Source organism: Cucumis sativus, chromosome 5 (assembly GCF_000004075.3).
Source record: "Cucumis sativus cultivar 9930 chromosome 5, Cucumber_9930_V3, whole genome shotgun sequence".
NCBI classification, from domain to species: domain Eukaryota; kingdom Viridiplantae; phylum Streptophyta; class Magnoliopsida; order Cucurbitales; family Cucurbitaceae; genus Cucumis; species Cucumis sativus.
In genome coordinates this window covers 5,577,240-5,593,587 of record NC_026659.2, presented here as the reverse complement: position 1 = coordinate 5,593,587, position 16,348 = coordinate 5,577,240, and the positions used below count along the sequence as shown (strand labels likewise).

At 31.2% G+C, this 16,348-nt stretch overlaps 3 protein-coding genes across 3 annotated transcripts; all 3 read left to right on the top strand.

The window, feature by feature from the left end:
• Positions 1 to 2,565: 2,565 nt before the first annotated feature.
• On the top strand, positions 2,566 to 3,783 carry AQUAPORIN (probable aquaporin PIP1-4-like; the record flags this gene model as incomplete). The annotated part of the gene is given in 4 exon segments (NM_001280757.1): positions 2,566 to 3,138; positions 3,141 to 3,238; positions 3,336 to 3,476; positions 3,567 to 3,783. Coding segments are annotated over 4 exon segments (876 nt in total). The 3' UTR covers positions 3,660 to 3,783.
• Positions 3,784 to 8,600: 4,817 nt separating this feature from the next.
• On the top strand, positions 8,601 to 9,857 carry PIP1-1 (probable aquaporin PIP1-4). Its single transcript, NM_001305690.1, is given in 3 exon segments — positions 8,601 to 9,245; positions 9,343 to 9,483; positions 9,573 to 9,857. Coding segments are annotated over 3 exon segments (879 nt in total). The 3' UTR covers positions 9,666 to 9,857.
• A 4,888-nt stretch (positions 9,858 to 14,745) lies between these two features.
• Positions 14,746 to 16,083, top strand: PIP1-2 (probable aquaporin PIP1-4-like). The gene is made up of 3 exons (NM_001287449.1): positions 14,746 to 15,390; positions 15,501 to 15,641; positions 15,726 to 16,083. Exons 1-3 carry the CDS (start codon positions 14,746 to 14,748, stop codon positions 15,816 to 15,818), a joined length of 879 nt encoding a protein of 292 aa, NP_001274378.1. The 3' UTR covers positions 15,819 to 16,083.
• The last annotated feature ends 265 nt before the right edge of the window (positions 16,084 to 16,348 follow it).

Below are 16,348 nucleotides of genomic sequence, written 5' to 3'. Positions count from 1 at the left end.
AAATACGGCCCATTTTGAAATTTGAATTGTTTGAGTGGGCTTTATGTTTAGCCCGGTATAAAACGACTAACAATATCTTACATATATTTACATATATGGCCTTTATACTATACTCATTTTTCATTTTTTGTCCACACAATTACCCTTTTGGTTTCCTTTATTTAAAAAAACTATTGGGAAATTGGGGACAAAATGTTGAAATTTTTTTGAACTTGTAGTAAAATTTTGAATTCTATTACTATAGCATATCAATGATAAAATTTATTATATGTTGTAAATATTTGGTAAAATATGTCTGATTTTTATATAGAATTTATGAATTTTGTTACCTAATAAAATTTGAATGTTTGATTAGCTTAGTGATTTTTTACCGTAAAAAATCAGTCTCATTTTACCTCTTTGGATTCATTATGGCTGGGCTAGAAACCAAAATAATAATTGTTTTGGCTTCTTCTCGAGCCACCCAAAAATATTATAATGAAGTGTTAATATATAAGGAAATTATAATAATGATTATTAAAGAAAGACCAAACATAAAAGGTAAGAAAGTTGGTATAAAGAGTCGTTAATTATGACAAGTTTAAAAAGCCACAAGTGTTAGTGCAACTTGCAATATCTAATCAAAATTAATTTAACGTTTCTATTTTATACTACAATACTCAAATTTCGAATATTCTTCCACCTTTTTTTTAAAAAAAAAAAAGAATTAATATCAAAAAATATAAATCAGACATGAAATTTCACTAATAAGACATACCCAATTGTTTAACAATTTTACTGAAAAGGACAATTTGGTGAAACCTAACCACAAATTAAATAGTAAATTCAAACATAGTTTATGCTAAAAAATGTGTAAATTAAATATATATTAGTTTAATTTCACAAAGAAAGCGAGGATTGTTATATGAAGGACGAATGAATGATATTGACAGAAAATAAAAGGTATTGAATAACCACATATTAGATGTTTAATTATATAAGAATAGTTGTAGAGATGGATGAGGTTAAAAGAGTGTAATTACAAAAAGAAAAAGATTTGAAAAATATTTAGAGGAAATAATCATGTAATTAAAAGATTGAAGGAAAGATGGGGGAAGAAAGGGTCCCAGCATCATGGGATTGCCAGGTAATGTTTTGAACAAATACATGGCTGAAAGAAAAGAGGCGGTTGGAACGTTAAGAAAAAGTAAGGCGTTGTTGTCGCATTCTTCATTTTCGAATCTTATCTCTAAATATAAAAACTTTCCTTTCTTTTTTTATTTTCCAACGTTTTCATAATTTATGATTTCTTTCTTTTTAATATTACCTTATCCAATCATTAACTAATCAATCAACAATCCCTCCTTTTTCTCTTTTCAATCCATTATTTCACTATTTTAATATCCTTCCCTGTTTTCAACCTCAAACACAATTGCTATCTCTACTATTACCTCTACTTTATATATATTATATATAAGACTATAAATAATATCCACCTATTTTATTCACTACATTTCCCCATTTAATACTCAATAAATAAATCTTTTCCTACATTTTTACGTTGATTCATTTTCAAGTCTGCAGACTGAACATAGAATAATCTTAATGTGACTTTATGATTAATATATAAAATTTTAAAATCTGACCATTTGTTAAATATATTTAGGGGTTATACTGAATTAAAATTCAGTAATTTTTTATTTTGATTTTCTTAATTAAGAGAAGAGGGAGCGTAGAAGCTGATGAGGAGGAAATTTGAGGGAACAGTTGTGTTTAATGATTTATAAAAGGAATCCCAATAGTGCACAAGACATGACTTTATATTCCTCACTCACACACGACTATGCAACTCACAGCTCATCACCCTCAAATTAGGGTTTTTCTTTTAATCCTATCTATACGATCTTAAAATATATGTGGATATCTACCTAACTATCCCTATCTTAATTTTACAAAAACAATATTCAATAAAGAAACATATTGAAACAACATCAAATTCTCTACATATATATCCTGGTTATCAAGTTATGTTGTGTGAAAAAAGACTTGAAGTTCAGGTTGGAAGGTGTAAAAGGTTAAAAGAGTTCGATTTGAAAGAGAAAAATGATGGGGATTATGAGTGACTAAAATTGGGGTTCCCAAAGCTTGGTGGTCATTATCAATGGACAACTAAATCACACGACGGATTTAATCTGCCTCCCCACCACAAACGGTCGGTCACCGGAACCCACATTATACACTCTTAGTAGACCCCACTCTACTCTATTATATACTCCTGCCACGTCATCACCCCCACCCCGACCCTCTACATTCATTTTTACCCTTTTAACCTCATAACTTTCTTTATTTTTAAATAAACTAAAGGTTAATTATATATATATATATAAAATCTCCATCCAAAAATATTATTGAACTTTTAAAAGTCCTAAAAAATTCTTTTTCAAACGATTCAAAAATACTTTTAATTTTAAATGAAACCATTAAACTCTCTATCTTCTTCCTCATCATTATAATTTAAATTTACATTACACTCTATATATAACCCCCACCAGACGCCGTTCTCCACCATTGTATTCACCTACACAAAAACAGAGCTCTAAAAGGAAGAAGAAATCATGGAGGGAAAGGAGGAGGATGTTCGATTGGGAGCCAATAAGTTTAACGAGAGGCAGCCCATTGGGACGGCAGCGCAGAGCCAAGACGATGCCAAGGACTACAAGGAGCCACCACCGGCTCCTCTCTTTGAGCCAGAGGAGCTCACTTCATGGTCTTTTTACAGAGCTGGAATCGCCGAGTTTTTCGCTACTTTTCTCTTCCTTTACATCACCGTTTTGACCGTCATGGGTGTCACCCGGTCCAAGGAAGCGGATGGTAATACCTGTAACACCGTCGGGATTCAGGGCATTGCTTGGGCTTTCGGTGGTATGATTTTTGCTCTCGTTTACTGTACTGCTGGAATCTCTGGTGGCCACATTAACCCGGCGGTCACTTTTGGGTTGTTTCTGGCGAGGAAATTGTCGTTGACTAGGGCGATTTTCTACATTGTGATGCAATGCCTTGGTGCCATCTGCGGCGCGGGAGTGGTGAAGGGGTTCCAACCCAAGCCCTATGAAAGGCTCGGGGGTGGAGCTAACGTTGTGAGCGACGGTTACACCAAAGGGATGGCCTTGGCGCTGAGATCGTGGGTACTTTCATCCTTGTTTACACCGTCTTCTCCGCCACTGATGCTAAACGTAGCGCCAGAGACTCACACGTTCCGGTGAGTAAAATTAAGACGTTGTTTCTAATATAACAAACTATATATATAGAGTTATAGATTGTTTATGAGAAGTAAAAAACAAATGTTATTGGAACAGATATTGGCGCCGCTACCAATTGGGTTTGCAGTGTTCTTAGTCCACTTGGCAACAATTCCAATCACGGGCACCGGCATCAACCCAGCTCGGAGTTTGGGAGCGGCCATCATCTTCAACAAGGACAAAGCGTGGGATGATCATGTGAGTTTGTTAATTGATTTGAATCTGAGGGAATTAAAAATGAATATGAAATAGTGAATTAATTAATTATATATATATTGTGTTTGGCAGTGGATATTCTGGGTTGGACCATTCATCGGAGCAGCATTGGCAGCTTTATATCATCAAGTCGTGATTAGAGCCATTCCCTTCAAGTCCAAGTGAATTACATAGAAGAATTTTCAATCCAATGTTTGAATTTTATGAATTTGTATAAGATGTCATGCATCTTTTTGTATGAAAATCAAGTGTTAATTTAATGGAGTGAAGTGTTGTTGATTTGTGTAAATTCTTCCATCGTTAATAAAATGGGATTTTTCTTTTTGCTCTTTCAATATGATCAAATTAAACATGATCAATAGGAATATATACGATCGATTAATAATTTTTTCGAGAGACCATTATTGTCGTCTTCGTACAAGTGTAAATATGTGCATTCACTGAAAATGATATATGGGTTCACCAAATTGATATAAAAAACAAAATAGGTAGGTAAAAACCCAACTACAAATTAAATAGTAAATAGGTTTTAAAAAATGTATTAATTATCATCTCTCATTTTTATAATTTTGTTATACTAAAAATACTACTCAAATAACAAATCTATTTTCCACCTACAGAGTATAAGTAATACTACAACTAATATGGTCTAAATTGAAGAGCACTTATTATTCACCCATTTTTGGAAAAAGAAAAAAAAAATGAAATATTAGTCTGTTGGTTATTTTTTGTTTATGCAATTTAAGAATTTTCAATCAAGTTCTATTGTTATAAATGATTCAATTTGATCTCCATATTTTCAAATTATTTATAAATATTTTGCTCAATTTGCCATTCAGTTCTTTAATTTTTATTTTAAACTCTTTTCTATTATAAAAATACTATTAAAATTTTACAAATTGAGATTAAAAAAAAATAGTTCTTTTGTTGCAAGTATGAAGATGAGGAGTAAAACTTTTTAACTTTTAATGTCTGTTGAAATAAACTTACTCTCGTCCATAAAAATTACAACAACAAAAGTTTGAATTTAATTTTAAAAAAATAAGACAAAATTAACTAATTAAAAAATTATTATAAATAAAAAATATAAAACTATTTACACAGTAAAATTTTCTGTGTTCTATAAATAAATTCAATATTTTACTATTTTTGAGATATTTGGTTTAAAAAGGGCAAATGAGATTTTTGTAAAACTAGGAATGGGAAGTTTGATAATTAATAATTGACACACCAAAATAAAAAAGTAAAACCCAAACAAAAACTTGCTTTAATTCTTATATAATTTAATATTTAATTATGTAAGAAATAGTTTTATGATGAAACAGAAAGAATTTGTTGTTTTATATAAATATATATATAAAGGAATTAAATAGATTAGAAAAAGGTATGCAATAAATAATAATGTAATTTAATATAGAAACATAAAAAGAGAAAGGAAAAAATAAAAGGGGGATTGGGGGGAGAGGTGCCACCATCATGTGAATGCCAGGTCATGTTTTTAATCAAATATATGGCTGAAACACAATAGGCGGTTGGAACCTAATAAGTAATAAGAAGAAGAAGAAGAAGAAGAAGAAGAAGGTTGTCGCATTACCACAATTTGGAATCTTATGTCAATTTTTATTTTTTTTTATAATTTAAACTCATTTTCATTTTTGTAACGTATTCATCATTTGGTTTACTTTTAATATTAATTAATCTAACCTTATCCTATCATTAACTAATCAATAAACAACCTCTTCTTTCTCTTCTAATGCATTGTTGTTGTTGTTATTATTATTATTATTAGGTGATTAAGAATTTTTGCTTTTTTCAAACTCAAAAATTGCTACAGCGTATTTAATTGTATAAACAATTAGTTTGTTGAGTAGATATCAGTTATCACCCCATTTTATATTTATAAATGTATTAAACATTTTTTGCTTCCTTTTTTATGTTTATTGATTTTGAAGTTTGGAGATACTGGATTTTGGTAAGGGTAAGGGTGCATTATTGAAATGTGCATTATTGAAATTTGAGAAGAGACGAGGGGAGAATTTGAGGAATGAGGACACAGTTGTCTTTAATTATTTACAAAAAGGAATCCCAATGATGCATACCACTGCCACCTCATCACACTAAATTTACAACCATATATCATCCTCAAAATCAAACTATTCTCTATTTTCTTTTTTAAATAAATAAATTCATTACTAAATTCTATTTTTCATAGGATTATATTTTGATTTTGATTTTATTCTATAAGACATCTCCTCCTTTCTTATGATTTTAGTGAAAAACTTTTAATACGTTGACAATTAAAATGGTGCTATCAAATAGTGTATATCGACCCTAGTTGATATCAAACATCAACACGTCCACCTTTTTATTTGATGTTTGGTACAAGTGCTTTCCAACTCTTGGCTTCATATCCACACTCCTATCAAGTTTGAAGAGTAAGTTTATAGATTACTTCTTTTTTTCTAATTTAATTTAGAAATTTTGTTAAACTAATTACTTTTGGACACCACCTCCGATGATTGTTGTTGGCCAATCTCTGGCTGTCATTTTCAACGATTCTGTCGATAAACTTCAAACTTTAAAAAACTAGTGCAACATTGGAATGAGACGATTTAAGATCTCAAGCAAAACTTCAATGAAGTAGGAACAAATGTATTTTATTTTTATTTTTATTTTTTACGAGTATTAGATTATATGAAATATGTATTCATCTTATTGTGGTAGGTTTTCATTTTCTCATTGGGATTTTAAATTTTAACGATGCATATTTAAATTTATATACAATATAATGGGGACCTAAAGAGAAGTATTATAAATATATTACAATCTAAATGTAATGTGTAAATGCCCAAGCTTAGTGTCCCAAAGACTAATTGTTCATCTCTCATCAACCGATGTGTCATTTTTCATGTTATTCATGTGTCTCATATTTACACATTATAAGTGTTCATGCAATTTCACCTTCTACTTGCAAAATTGCTTATAAATAATGACGTTTGGTTGAATTTTGAAAAATATGAGTATTGGTGCAAAGCTAAAGAAGCTTTGGAGAAATTTTATACGTCTAATTTTCTTTTGTTTTATTTATAACATTTTAGTTATTTTATTATCTAACATTTTGTTTATTTTACTATGTATATCTCAATATTTTGCGTTTTCATCTTATCATTTCTCAGTTCTCTATATCATATTAGACATAAAAAAATTTTATTGGATATTTTCAAATTTTGAAGTCTGTTGTGGGACTCAATTCATCGATATGTTCCTTCTCCTTTGACTATAAGTTTTAACGTGTAGTACAATTTTGACATAGATGTTCTTGAATGAAAAAGTTTTAAACTCCATACCGAACATCTATTTTATTTTGTTTTGCACGATTGTTTTAAGCTTTTATAAATAGTGATTGGTTTTGAAAATTAAACCATGTTTAGGGTTTAGGGTTTAAACCATGTTTAGTTAAACCATAAATAGTGATTAAACATGTTTAATTTTTAGTTAATGTTGTAAATATTATTTTAAGTTTAAGTAAGAAAAACTAATTATCATTATTAGATGCAAGTTTAAAGTTTCTCTTTTAAATATTTAAAGGACAATAATTCTCAATCACTTGACTTTCTTTTGTTAAAGATAAAATAAATGTGAAAAACCATTAATAATAAACATAATGTTAAAATAATTATGATTTATTTTGCGATTAATAATGCATAAAACTATACATATATAATCTCCTAAGATTAAGAGAGATTTTTTGATATATTTGAATAAAATCATAATCACGTTTTGTTATCATAAATAAATTGGAGATGCCAAAAGAAAAACTCATAAGATACCTAGATTCCATTTGCTAAAAAAGCATCCTAATATCTGGATAACTTTGATGCATTTAAAACAACAATAATTACTACACAAATATAATTTTTCGGTACAATAATTTATTTAAAATTTAAAATTAATCTATAGAAAGAAATCAAATCATAAAATTGAATCGTATTTGAAATCAAACATTTTTACACAATTATTATTGAAATCATGAAGAGGATGAATTTGTTTGGAAATGAGTCTCTCACACATGAAAATTTATTTATAGGCAATGAAAAATACATATCATAGTGACCATTTAGTTTTTGTGTTTGTTATGTAAATTGAAAAAGGTTCAAAGTTAATGTTTTTTTTTTTCTTACGTTAAAACTCTTCATATTCACTTTAAAAGGAAATGAAAATTAGATTTAGTGCCTTAATGAAAAATTGTAAAAATTAAGTGAAGATTAAAAAATAAAAGTGGGGTGGTAAATTTTTGGTTTGATGAGGGGTTGGGAAGAAGAGATAAATTTTGGAAAGATAATAGGCACAATTTTGAAATTATATATTAAAACTTTGAACAAAATGACAAATGATTGTGCATCTCAGTCTTACTTTTGCACGATTGTGTTATGATTTTATTATTTTATTTATTGAGAATTTTGAAGTGTTTGTAGATTTTTATGCATTAAGATCGAGATCTACTTTATGTACATATTACTCTTTTTTTTAACCGGAGAATACTCAAACTAAGTTTTGAGATTTATACTCTAAACATTTATAATTATTTTTTTGTAATTTAATGATGAAATTAATTGAATGTTATTTGGGTTGGATTCTTATATTTTGAAGTATTTAAAAGATTTAAGTAATTAGTATGTAAATCAAATTGTTCCTGGCTTAGTCATTACATTAAAATTCAAAATATATACATACATCCATATAATAATTGATATAGGATGTATTATTAGGCTTTGTAAATTGAATTTGTTGCGCCACCCTCCGTCCCCACCATTATTAAATGTGGGTCACCGGAAGCCGCATTCTACTTCTTCATACACAAACACACATAGGTCTTATTCATCTAATAAATTCTGAAACGTGGCCCAATCCCATTTCCCCGCCCAAACCGACTATTGTTGAATTAAAATAATAAATAAAATGGTTATGGGCCCATTGTCGTCTTCTCCAAATCGCACGTTCTAAATATTTGGTATATATACTCTCTACATCTTCTTCTTCTTCTTCATTCTTCAATTCTTCAATTCTCATAACTCATTACAAACACACACACTAATCCCAATTTTAATGGAGGCTAAGGAAGAAGATGTTCGATTGGGAGCTAACAGGTTCACCGAGAGGCAGCCCATTGGGACGGCGGCCCAGAGCCAAGACGATGCCAAGGACTACAAGGAGCCACCACCGGCTCCTCTCTTCGAGCCGGAGGAGCTCACTTCATGGTCTTTTTACAGAGCTGGAATCGCCGAGTTTTTCGCTACTTTTCTCTTCCTTTACATCACCGTTTTGACCGTCATGGGTGTCACCCGGTCCAAGGAAGCGGATGGTAATACCTGTAACACCGTCGGGATTCAGGGCATTGCTTGGGCTTTCGGTGGTATGATTTTTGCTCTCGTTTACTGTACTGCTGGAATCTCTGGTGGCCACATTAACCCGGCGGTCACTTTTGGGTTGTTTCTAGCGAGGAAATTGTCGTTGACTAGGGCGATTTTCTACATTGTGATGCAATGCCTTGGTGCCATCTGCGGCGCGGGAGTGGTGAAGGGGTTCCAACCCAAGCCCTATGAAAGGCTCGGGGGTGGAGCTAACGTTGTGAGCGACGGTTACACCAAAGGGGATGGCCTTGGCGCTGAGATCGTGGGTACTTTCATCCTTGTTTACACCGTCTTCTCCGCCACTGATGCTAAACGTAGCGCCAGAGACTCACATGTTCCGGTGAGTAAAATTAAGACGTTGTTTCTAATATAACAAACTATATATATAGAGTTATAGATTGTTTATGAGAAGTAAAAAAAAAATGTTATTGGAACAGATATTGGCGCCGCTACCAATTGGGTTTGCAGTGTTCTTAGTCCACTTGGCAACAATCCCGATCACGGGCACCGGCATCAACCCGGCTCGGAGTTTGGGAGCGGCCATCATCTTCAACAAGGACAAAGCGTGGGATGATCATGTGAGTTTGTTAATTGATTTGAATCCTGAGGGAATTAAAAATGAATATGAAATAGTGAATTAATTATATATATATAATGTGTTTGGCAGTGGATATTCTGGGTTGGACCGTTCATCGGAGCAGCATTGGCAGCTTTATATCATCAAGTCGTGATTAGAGCCATTCCTTTCAAGTCCAAGTGAACATTATTCATCATCGTTAATAAAAAGATTAAAACCTAAATTCCTAAATTTTAAATTAGGTCAAGGTTTTAATTTTAGATCTCTCTCTATGCAAAATGCTTATTATATTATTGCAACTCTTTTGTTTTGGCATCTTTTGTATCTAATGAAGTGTTAATTTAATGAATTAAGTGTTGATAGATTTGTGTTCGAGATGGGCGATGTTAAAACTTTTGTCCATAAAATGGGGGTTTTAATCTTTCATAATAATGCTTAAAATTTACAAACATGATGAATGAAGTTTGATTGTATATATATCATCCAAATTTAACAAAGTCACTCAAAATAAACTTCATTTACTTTTTATGTACAATTGTGTTTGGTTTGTCATACTATTAATCGTTACAAACTAATTTCATAAAGAAATACACATATTTTGAATATTTTTTTCATAAAGATATTTAAAAAATAATAGCACGTTATCTTGAAATTATTTTTAGTTACTTAAAAAAACATTATTATATTTTTTGTATTAATATTTTTGGACAATTCAATTTTAGAAACACAAATATCTTGAAATGTAAATACACGATAACCATAAAACAATTATCGATTTCCATCAACAAAATATAATTAAGATCAATAATTTTTTCGAGACAATATAATATCAACTAGACAAAAAGACGTGCAATTTGATCACATTCTTCATTCATTTTCATTTCACGAATCGAACGATCATGTTTTTCATATATTGACGTTCTTATAATTTTTTTCAAACATATCAAGACGAAGTAGATTTAGCTGAAAGAGGAATATTTGCAAATTCATATATTTAAATGCATATGAACACACATTGAAAAAATATTTAAAGTATTTAAAAATAATTAAAAAACAAAAAAAAAACGACCAAGTAAAAAAATAGAGGAAAAAAAAATATATTTTGGAAAAATTCTGGTTCAATATCAAATAAACATTTATTCTAAAATTTGGTTACACGTGTATTCTTTAAAATGATTTATTTCGGAATCTCAATTTTCTAAAAGTTAGTTTATCTTAAAATGAATTGTTTTAAAAATTAAACAATTCAAAAATCAATACAAGCAAATTTTTTTTAAGTGTATCGAGATTATTGTACTTTACCTCTACCTCTCTTTCTTTTCTATATTTTACCAAGTAGAAAGAGGGTTTGTTTCATAGTTAGAATTGAAATGGAAGATTAAAAGATTTAAATTGAGAATGACTATATACTTTGTATTATGTATGATATTTGTTGATTTTTGTTTTGGTATGGCCTATGGGGGACCAATTGTATATTTAATGTTTATTTCAAAACCTCCAACACATGAATCGATGTGAGTTTGTTTGTTAGATAATGAATGAATGAATCATTTTTGGCTCAAATATGATTGCATTCATTACTCTTTTCTTTCCTCTTTGTATTGACCAAAATACGAATTTGTAATATTTGCCCAATCAAAACAAGCTGTACACAAAGTGGTATATATATGATCATAAACTAATGTTTGATTAATATCTTTCAATTTATATGAAAAAAAAAGTTTATTTCACAGTTTTTGAAGTTCCAAAAACATATTGACTACTGGGGTGCAAAGAAATTAATGTTATATGTAAGAACTTCAAAACCCTAATGTTAACCTAATAACAAACAAAATGTGCTGTTCATATACATATATATAAAGAGAGAGAAAGCTGTGAGAGTTATATATTAAGTAAAATCGAATAATAGATATTAGATGGGCACAAATCAGCTGGCGGCTGCAACCCAACCCAACCAATATATTTGTCGTTTACCTCACTAATTTACATCATAATAAATACTCTTTTTAACATTAATTAAAATATTAAAGGTCATGTGTGGTTGATAACAAAAGTTAATTATGATCGGCCTAACCATCGTTTCTAAATTAACCACAATTCAAGTAATTCTCTTTCAACAATTCAAAAACATAATACTATTAAAAAAAAGAGAGAGAGAGAGAACTTGTTAGGTTTTGTTGAGGGTTTTTGAAATTTCACTTCCATACTTTGAGAATTTCGTTCTCGTGTATTTATAGGGGTTTGATAGTTGTGTTTTATGCTTTTAGGATCATTGAAGATGTGGTTTACTCATGAAACAATTAAATTGGGATTTAAGAGGGGGATTTTACTTTGTCACTTTATATAATTTTTTTGCTAATTACTTTGTAGTTTTAAATTGTGTGTTCGTCACTTTGCCACTTGTTGTCACTTTGTCACTTTGTCATTTCTTATTGTATTTCCTATTTTAAATTATACATTTGAATTCTTGAATATCGTTTTTTTGGAGATTGCATCAAGATTTTGAGTTGATTACTTATTTTGGTGGTGTAACATTTTGGTTCGAGAAATGACAATTTTTTTTATTTTTCTTTTCTTGCCTAGGATCGGATTTGTGAAAGGTTAGAAATGAGATTGTAAAAAGGTTTTGATATGATCATTTAGTTTGGTGTAGCCTCTCACTTATTTTGGCTTAAGGAATAATGATAAACTTTTTTTTTTTGGTATAGAATATTTGTGAAAACTTAGCCATCCTCGAATAACGTAACTGTGTGACTTAACAAATATTAAATATTAATTTTATTTTTAACATACAATAGCTTATTTTTGTTATATTTGTTCTTCAATTGTTTTGATGGTTGATTAATTATTCTTTGTGCATCATTAGGTATTATTAAAAATTTGATTAGTTAGTATAGTACAATTTATATATAAAATTGCAAACAACTTATGCAGACGAAAAAACATTGATACCTCGATTGGAAGTACAGTTATTCTAAAGGAAAAAATATATATTTTGTTTGAAAAACTTATATGCCGACATATGCAAGATAGTGCGTTGTAAAAAGGAATTTATGGTCAATAATTACTTCTCCCAACATGGATACAATGACGATTTTACGGACATAAGAATTTTTGTTGGCATAACTTATTTTGACATTATTACGACTTTAGCCAACGTTTATTTTCGTGGGTAAAAGAGAAAATTCTTATAGTAAAGTGCACTTAGAATATTATTACTAGACAACAACGTGATGGATAAATGAAACTATATTTATAGAGACTATCGTCGTCAAAGTATGTGCTATACATCAAAGTAAATGTAGCCCTTGATATTGCAAGATTTTGTTAGTGAATTTGACACAATTATTATTCCTTTTTTGGTAATTGAAAACTAGGGTAGGTAGGCCAATTTAAAACCCAAAGATAACTTGATTGAACTTAGACTAGACTTAGATTTAGGATTTACGATTATGATCATAAATCCTAAATTTATTAATAACTAACATTATTAAGTAACCTCCCAATAGAGATTATAAAAGTCAATAGAATTTGGTATTCATATTTGTACATAATTGTATGTTTAAAATATCTGTGCTCTGCTGTATTCATTACCCAAAAATAAAAAAGGTCATAATTAATTATTATAAAATAATATTGTCTTATGAAATATGAGTTATGCTGTAGTAGAGGCATGTATTATTTGGATGTGACTTCTAAAACTCCCTTTTCACAAACACTATTTTTATAAACAATAACAATGATATAAATTTAAACAATTGGCAAGAAAAAAACAAGTGGATGAAAAAATATTTCGAAAAATAGTGTTAGTACATAAAAGCTAGAGAATTATAAAACAAAATATATATTATTACAAAGGAAGCAATTTTTCATCTTCAATTTCTTTTTTTTTTAAAAAAAAAAAAACAGATTGAGAAAAATAATTAAATTTTTTTCTTTTTCCTCAGAGAAATTAAGATGGTACAGAAACTAACCTATGTATGAGTCATTTTCGTTGCTTTTAATTTTGTGTAAGTTTGTGCAAAGTCATCTTCATATTTAAGAATACATTTAAAATGACAGGAATTAAACTTTATCCATAGTGTGAAGTAAAGGAGTTGATGGATTTATTAATATCCTCATGTTAGAGTATCTAATATATATTAAATCTAGTATTTTAGGTTAAGTTTATGTCATGATGTAAGAGTTTACTATACCTTTATTTGTAGTGCTTAATTATGTTCTCATCATATATCTAATTTCTCTCAACTCTCTATTGGACTTTTTTTTTTTGTAATAGAGTGATTGATAAGATATATGGATATCTTATAAGAAAACGTGGTCATTTTTATTATTCCATCTTGCCATATACAATTTTGTGTACATGAGGTTATATTTGAAAGTTGGTGGGATAATTTTGAAGGAAAAACTTGAAAAGCCAAACTCAAATAATAACTTAACTTGTTGTTTATGAATATATAGATAGATAAGAGGGATGAATGTAGTAGAGATGGAGATGAATTTAAAGAGGAAGAAAAAAAAAAGAAAAGTTAAAGTGCACATATTTCATTTGATTAGGTGGAAGGATGCTATGTTTAAAAGAAAGATGAAATAGAGAAATTTGTAGTAAAATGGAATAATGTTATAATTTGGAAATATTTGTAAATAAAAGTAAAGAGTGAAATAAAGATGAAAATAGGAATTAAAGAGTAGAAAGAAAGAAAAAGGTGGAAAAATAGATAGTTATATATATTGATAATGGAAGGAGGAAGTAAAGATGATATTTGTACAGCGCTGCGACATTGTTTTGTCCACAAACATATCCAGGCAAACCAATCACGTAACCTCCACGTGGATGTCCAACCCCTCCATTTCCTCTATTACCCCTTAAAAATTAAAATACAAATCCTGAACTTATCACAATCACTTCACCATCTGGTCCACATGGACGGTGGGCGCCTGACTCCCATTCTCCACTCTCTACCTCTCCTTTGTGGCTAATCTTTCGCCACGTGCCCCAATAATTGTACGCCAACCCGACCGCCCCTTCTGTCATTTTCCACCTATTCTCCAGAAAATTCTACAAAAATCATTGGTCGGTTTTCTCTATTTTTATTTTTCTTTCTTTTTAACTGCCTGGGTCCCTTTGGTTTTTCACTAAATTCACTCTACATTGCTATATAACCTACTCCTTCTCTTCACTTTCCTCACTACTACTCTACTACATACACAACCGCCCTCTTCCGCTCTCAACTGCTCTCACAAACACACACGTTTTTCCGGAATGGAAGGGAAGGAGGAAGATGTTAGACTTGGAGCTAACAAGTTCAACGAGAGACAGCCCATTGGAACGGCGGCACAGAGTCAAGATGACGCTAAGGACTACAAGGAGCCACCACCGGCGCCTTTGTTTGAGCCGGAGGAGCTCACTTCGTGGTCCTTTTACAGAGCTGGAATTGCCGAGTTTTTCGCTACTTTCCTCTTCCTCTACATCACCGTTTTGACCGTCATGGGTGTCGTCCGGTCCAAGAGTATTGAGGGGAACACGTGTAAGACCGTCGGAATTCAGGGGATTGCTTGGGCTTTCGGCGGTATGATTTTTGCTTTGGTTTACTGTACTGCTGGAATTTCCGGTGGCCACATTAACCCGGCGGTGACTTTCGGGCTGTTTCTGGCGAGGAAGCTGTCCTTGACTAGGGCCGTTTTCTACATAGTGATGCAGTGCCTTGGTGCCATCTGCGGTGCCGGCGTGGTGAAAGGGTTCCAACCCAAGCCCTACGACGCCCTTGGCGGCGGAGCTAACATGGTGGCCAAGGGATACACCAAAGGGGATGGCCTTGGCGCTGAGATCGTGGGTACTTTCATCCTTGTTTACACCGTCTTCTCCGCCACTGATGCTAAACGTAGCGCCAGAGATTCACATGTTCCGGTGAGTTGAAAAAACAGGGAGTCTGTCTTTTTGAAAGTTACTTTTAGGTGAAAAGCGTAAAGAAATTCTAGAAGTTAGTCTAAAAGAAAAATTGTTAATTTATGGAACAGATATTGGCACCATTACCCATCGGATTTGCAGTGTTCTTAGTTCACTTAGCCACCATTCCGATCACGGGCACCGGCATCAACCCAGCGAGGAGCTTGGGAGCGGCCATTATTTACAACCACGACGAAGCATGGGATGATCACGTGAGTTTGTTAATCTCATAATCTTTTAATAATCTTAATTGTTAAAATGTTAAATGTTAACACATGATTATGGTTAAATTACAGTGGATATTCTGGGTGGGACCTTTCATCGGCGCTGCTCTTGCAGCTCTGTACCACCAAGTTGTAATCAGAGCCATCCCTTTCAAGTCCAAGTGAAAATCTTATCTAAATCCATGATGCTTCTTCAATCCATCACAGCCGTCGGATCCCAAAAAGAAGGCTGTTTTCCCCTTTTGTGTTGTAATTTTTTTTAGTTTTATGGTATTTAAAATTCCAACTTTGGGACCCAAGTTGTAAGGGAGTGCAGTGTTATCTGTAATTATATGTGTGGCTATGAAGCTTTGTATGGTTAATTTCCCAGAAAAAAACAAACGAAAAAAGAATTGAAATAATGATACCCACTCTCCTTTTTACCTGCTTTATGCGACTTGTCAATTCTTCATTGTCGTTGCATTGTTGTGTTTTCTTTTCTTTTGTAGGGTTTTGAAAACAAAAACTCATACTTTGGGTCTCCCTTTCTTCGTTTTTCTATTTAATTCTGTTTCTGTTTCCATCAAACATTTTTCTATAATTTGCATTCAATCCATGGTGGTGAATGTTGTGTTTGCAAATTGGTACTTTTATGTTTCAAGAAATTGTTGTGGAACACTGGAAGTGATGATGAATTAAGATACCATTGGATTTTA

Bases quoted from the DNA above. Each gene is read 5' to 3' on its own strand.
- PIP1-2 (NM_001287449.1), top strand. From the start codon at position 14,746: ATGGAAGGGAAGGAGGAAGATGTTAGACTTGGAGCTAACAAGTTCAAC. The intron at 15,391-15,500 runs GTGAGTTGAAAA...TTTATGGAACAG, and splicing joins CCAGAGATTCACATGTTCCG to ATATTGGCACCATTACCCAT. The intron at 15,642-15,725 runs GTGAGTTTGTTA...GTTAAATTACAG, and splicing joins ACGAAGCATGGGATGATCAC to TGGATATTCTGGGTGGGACC.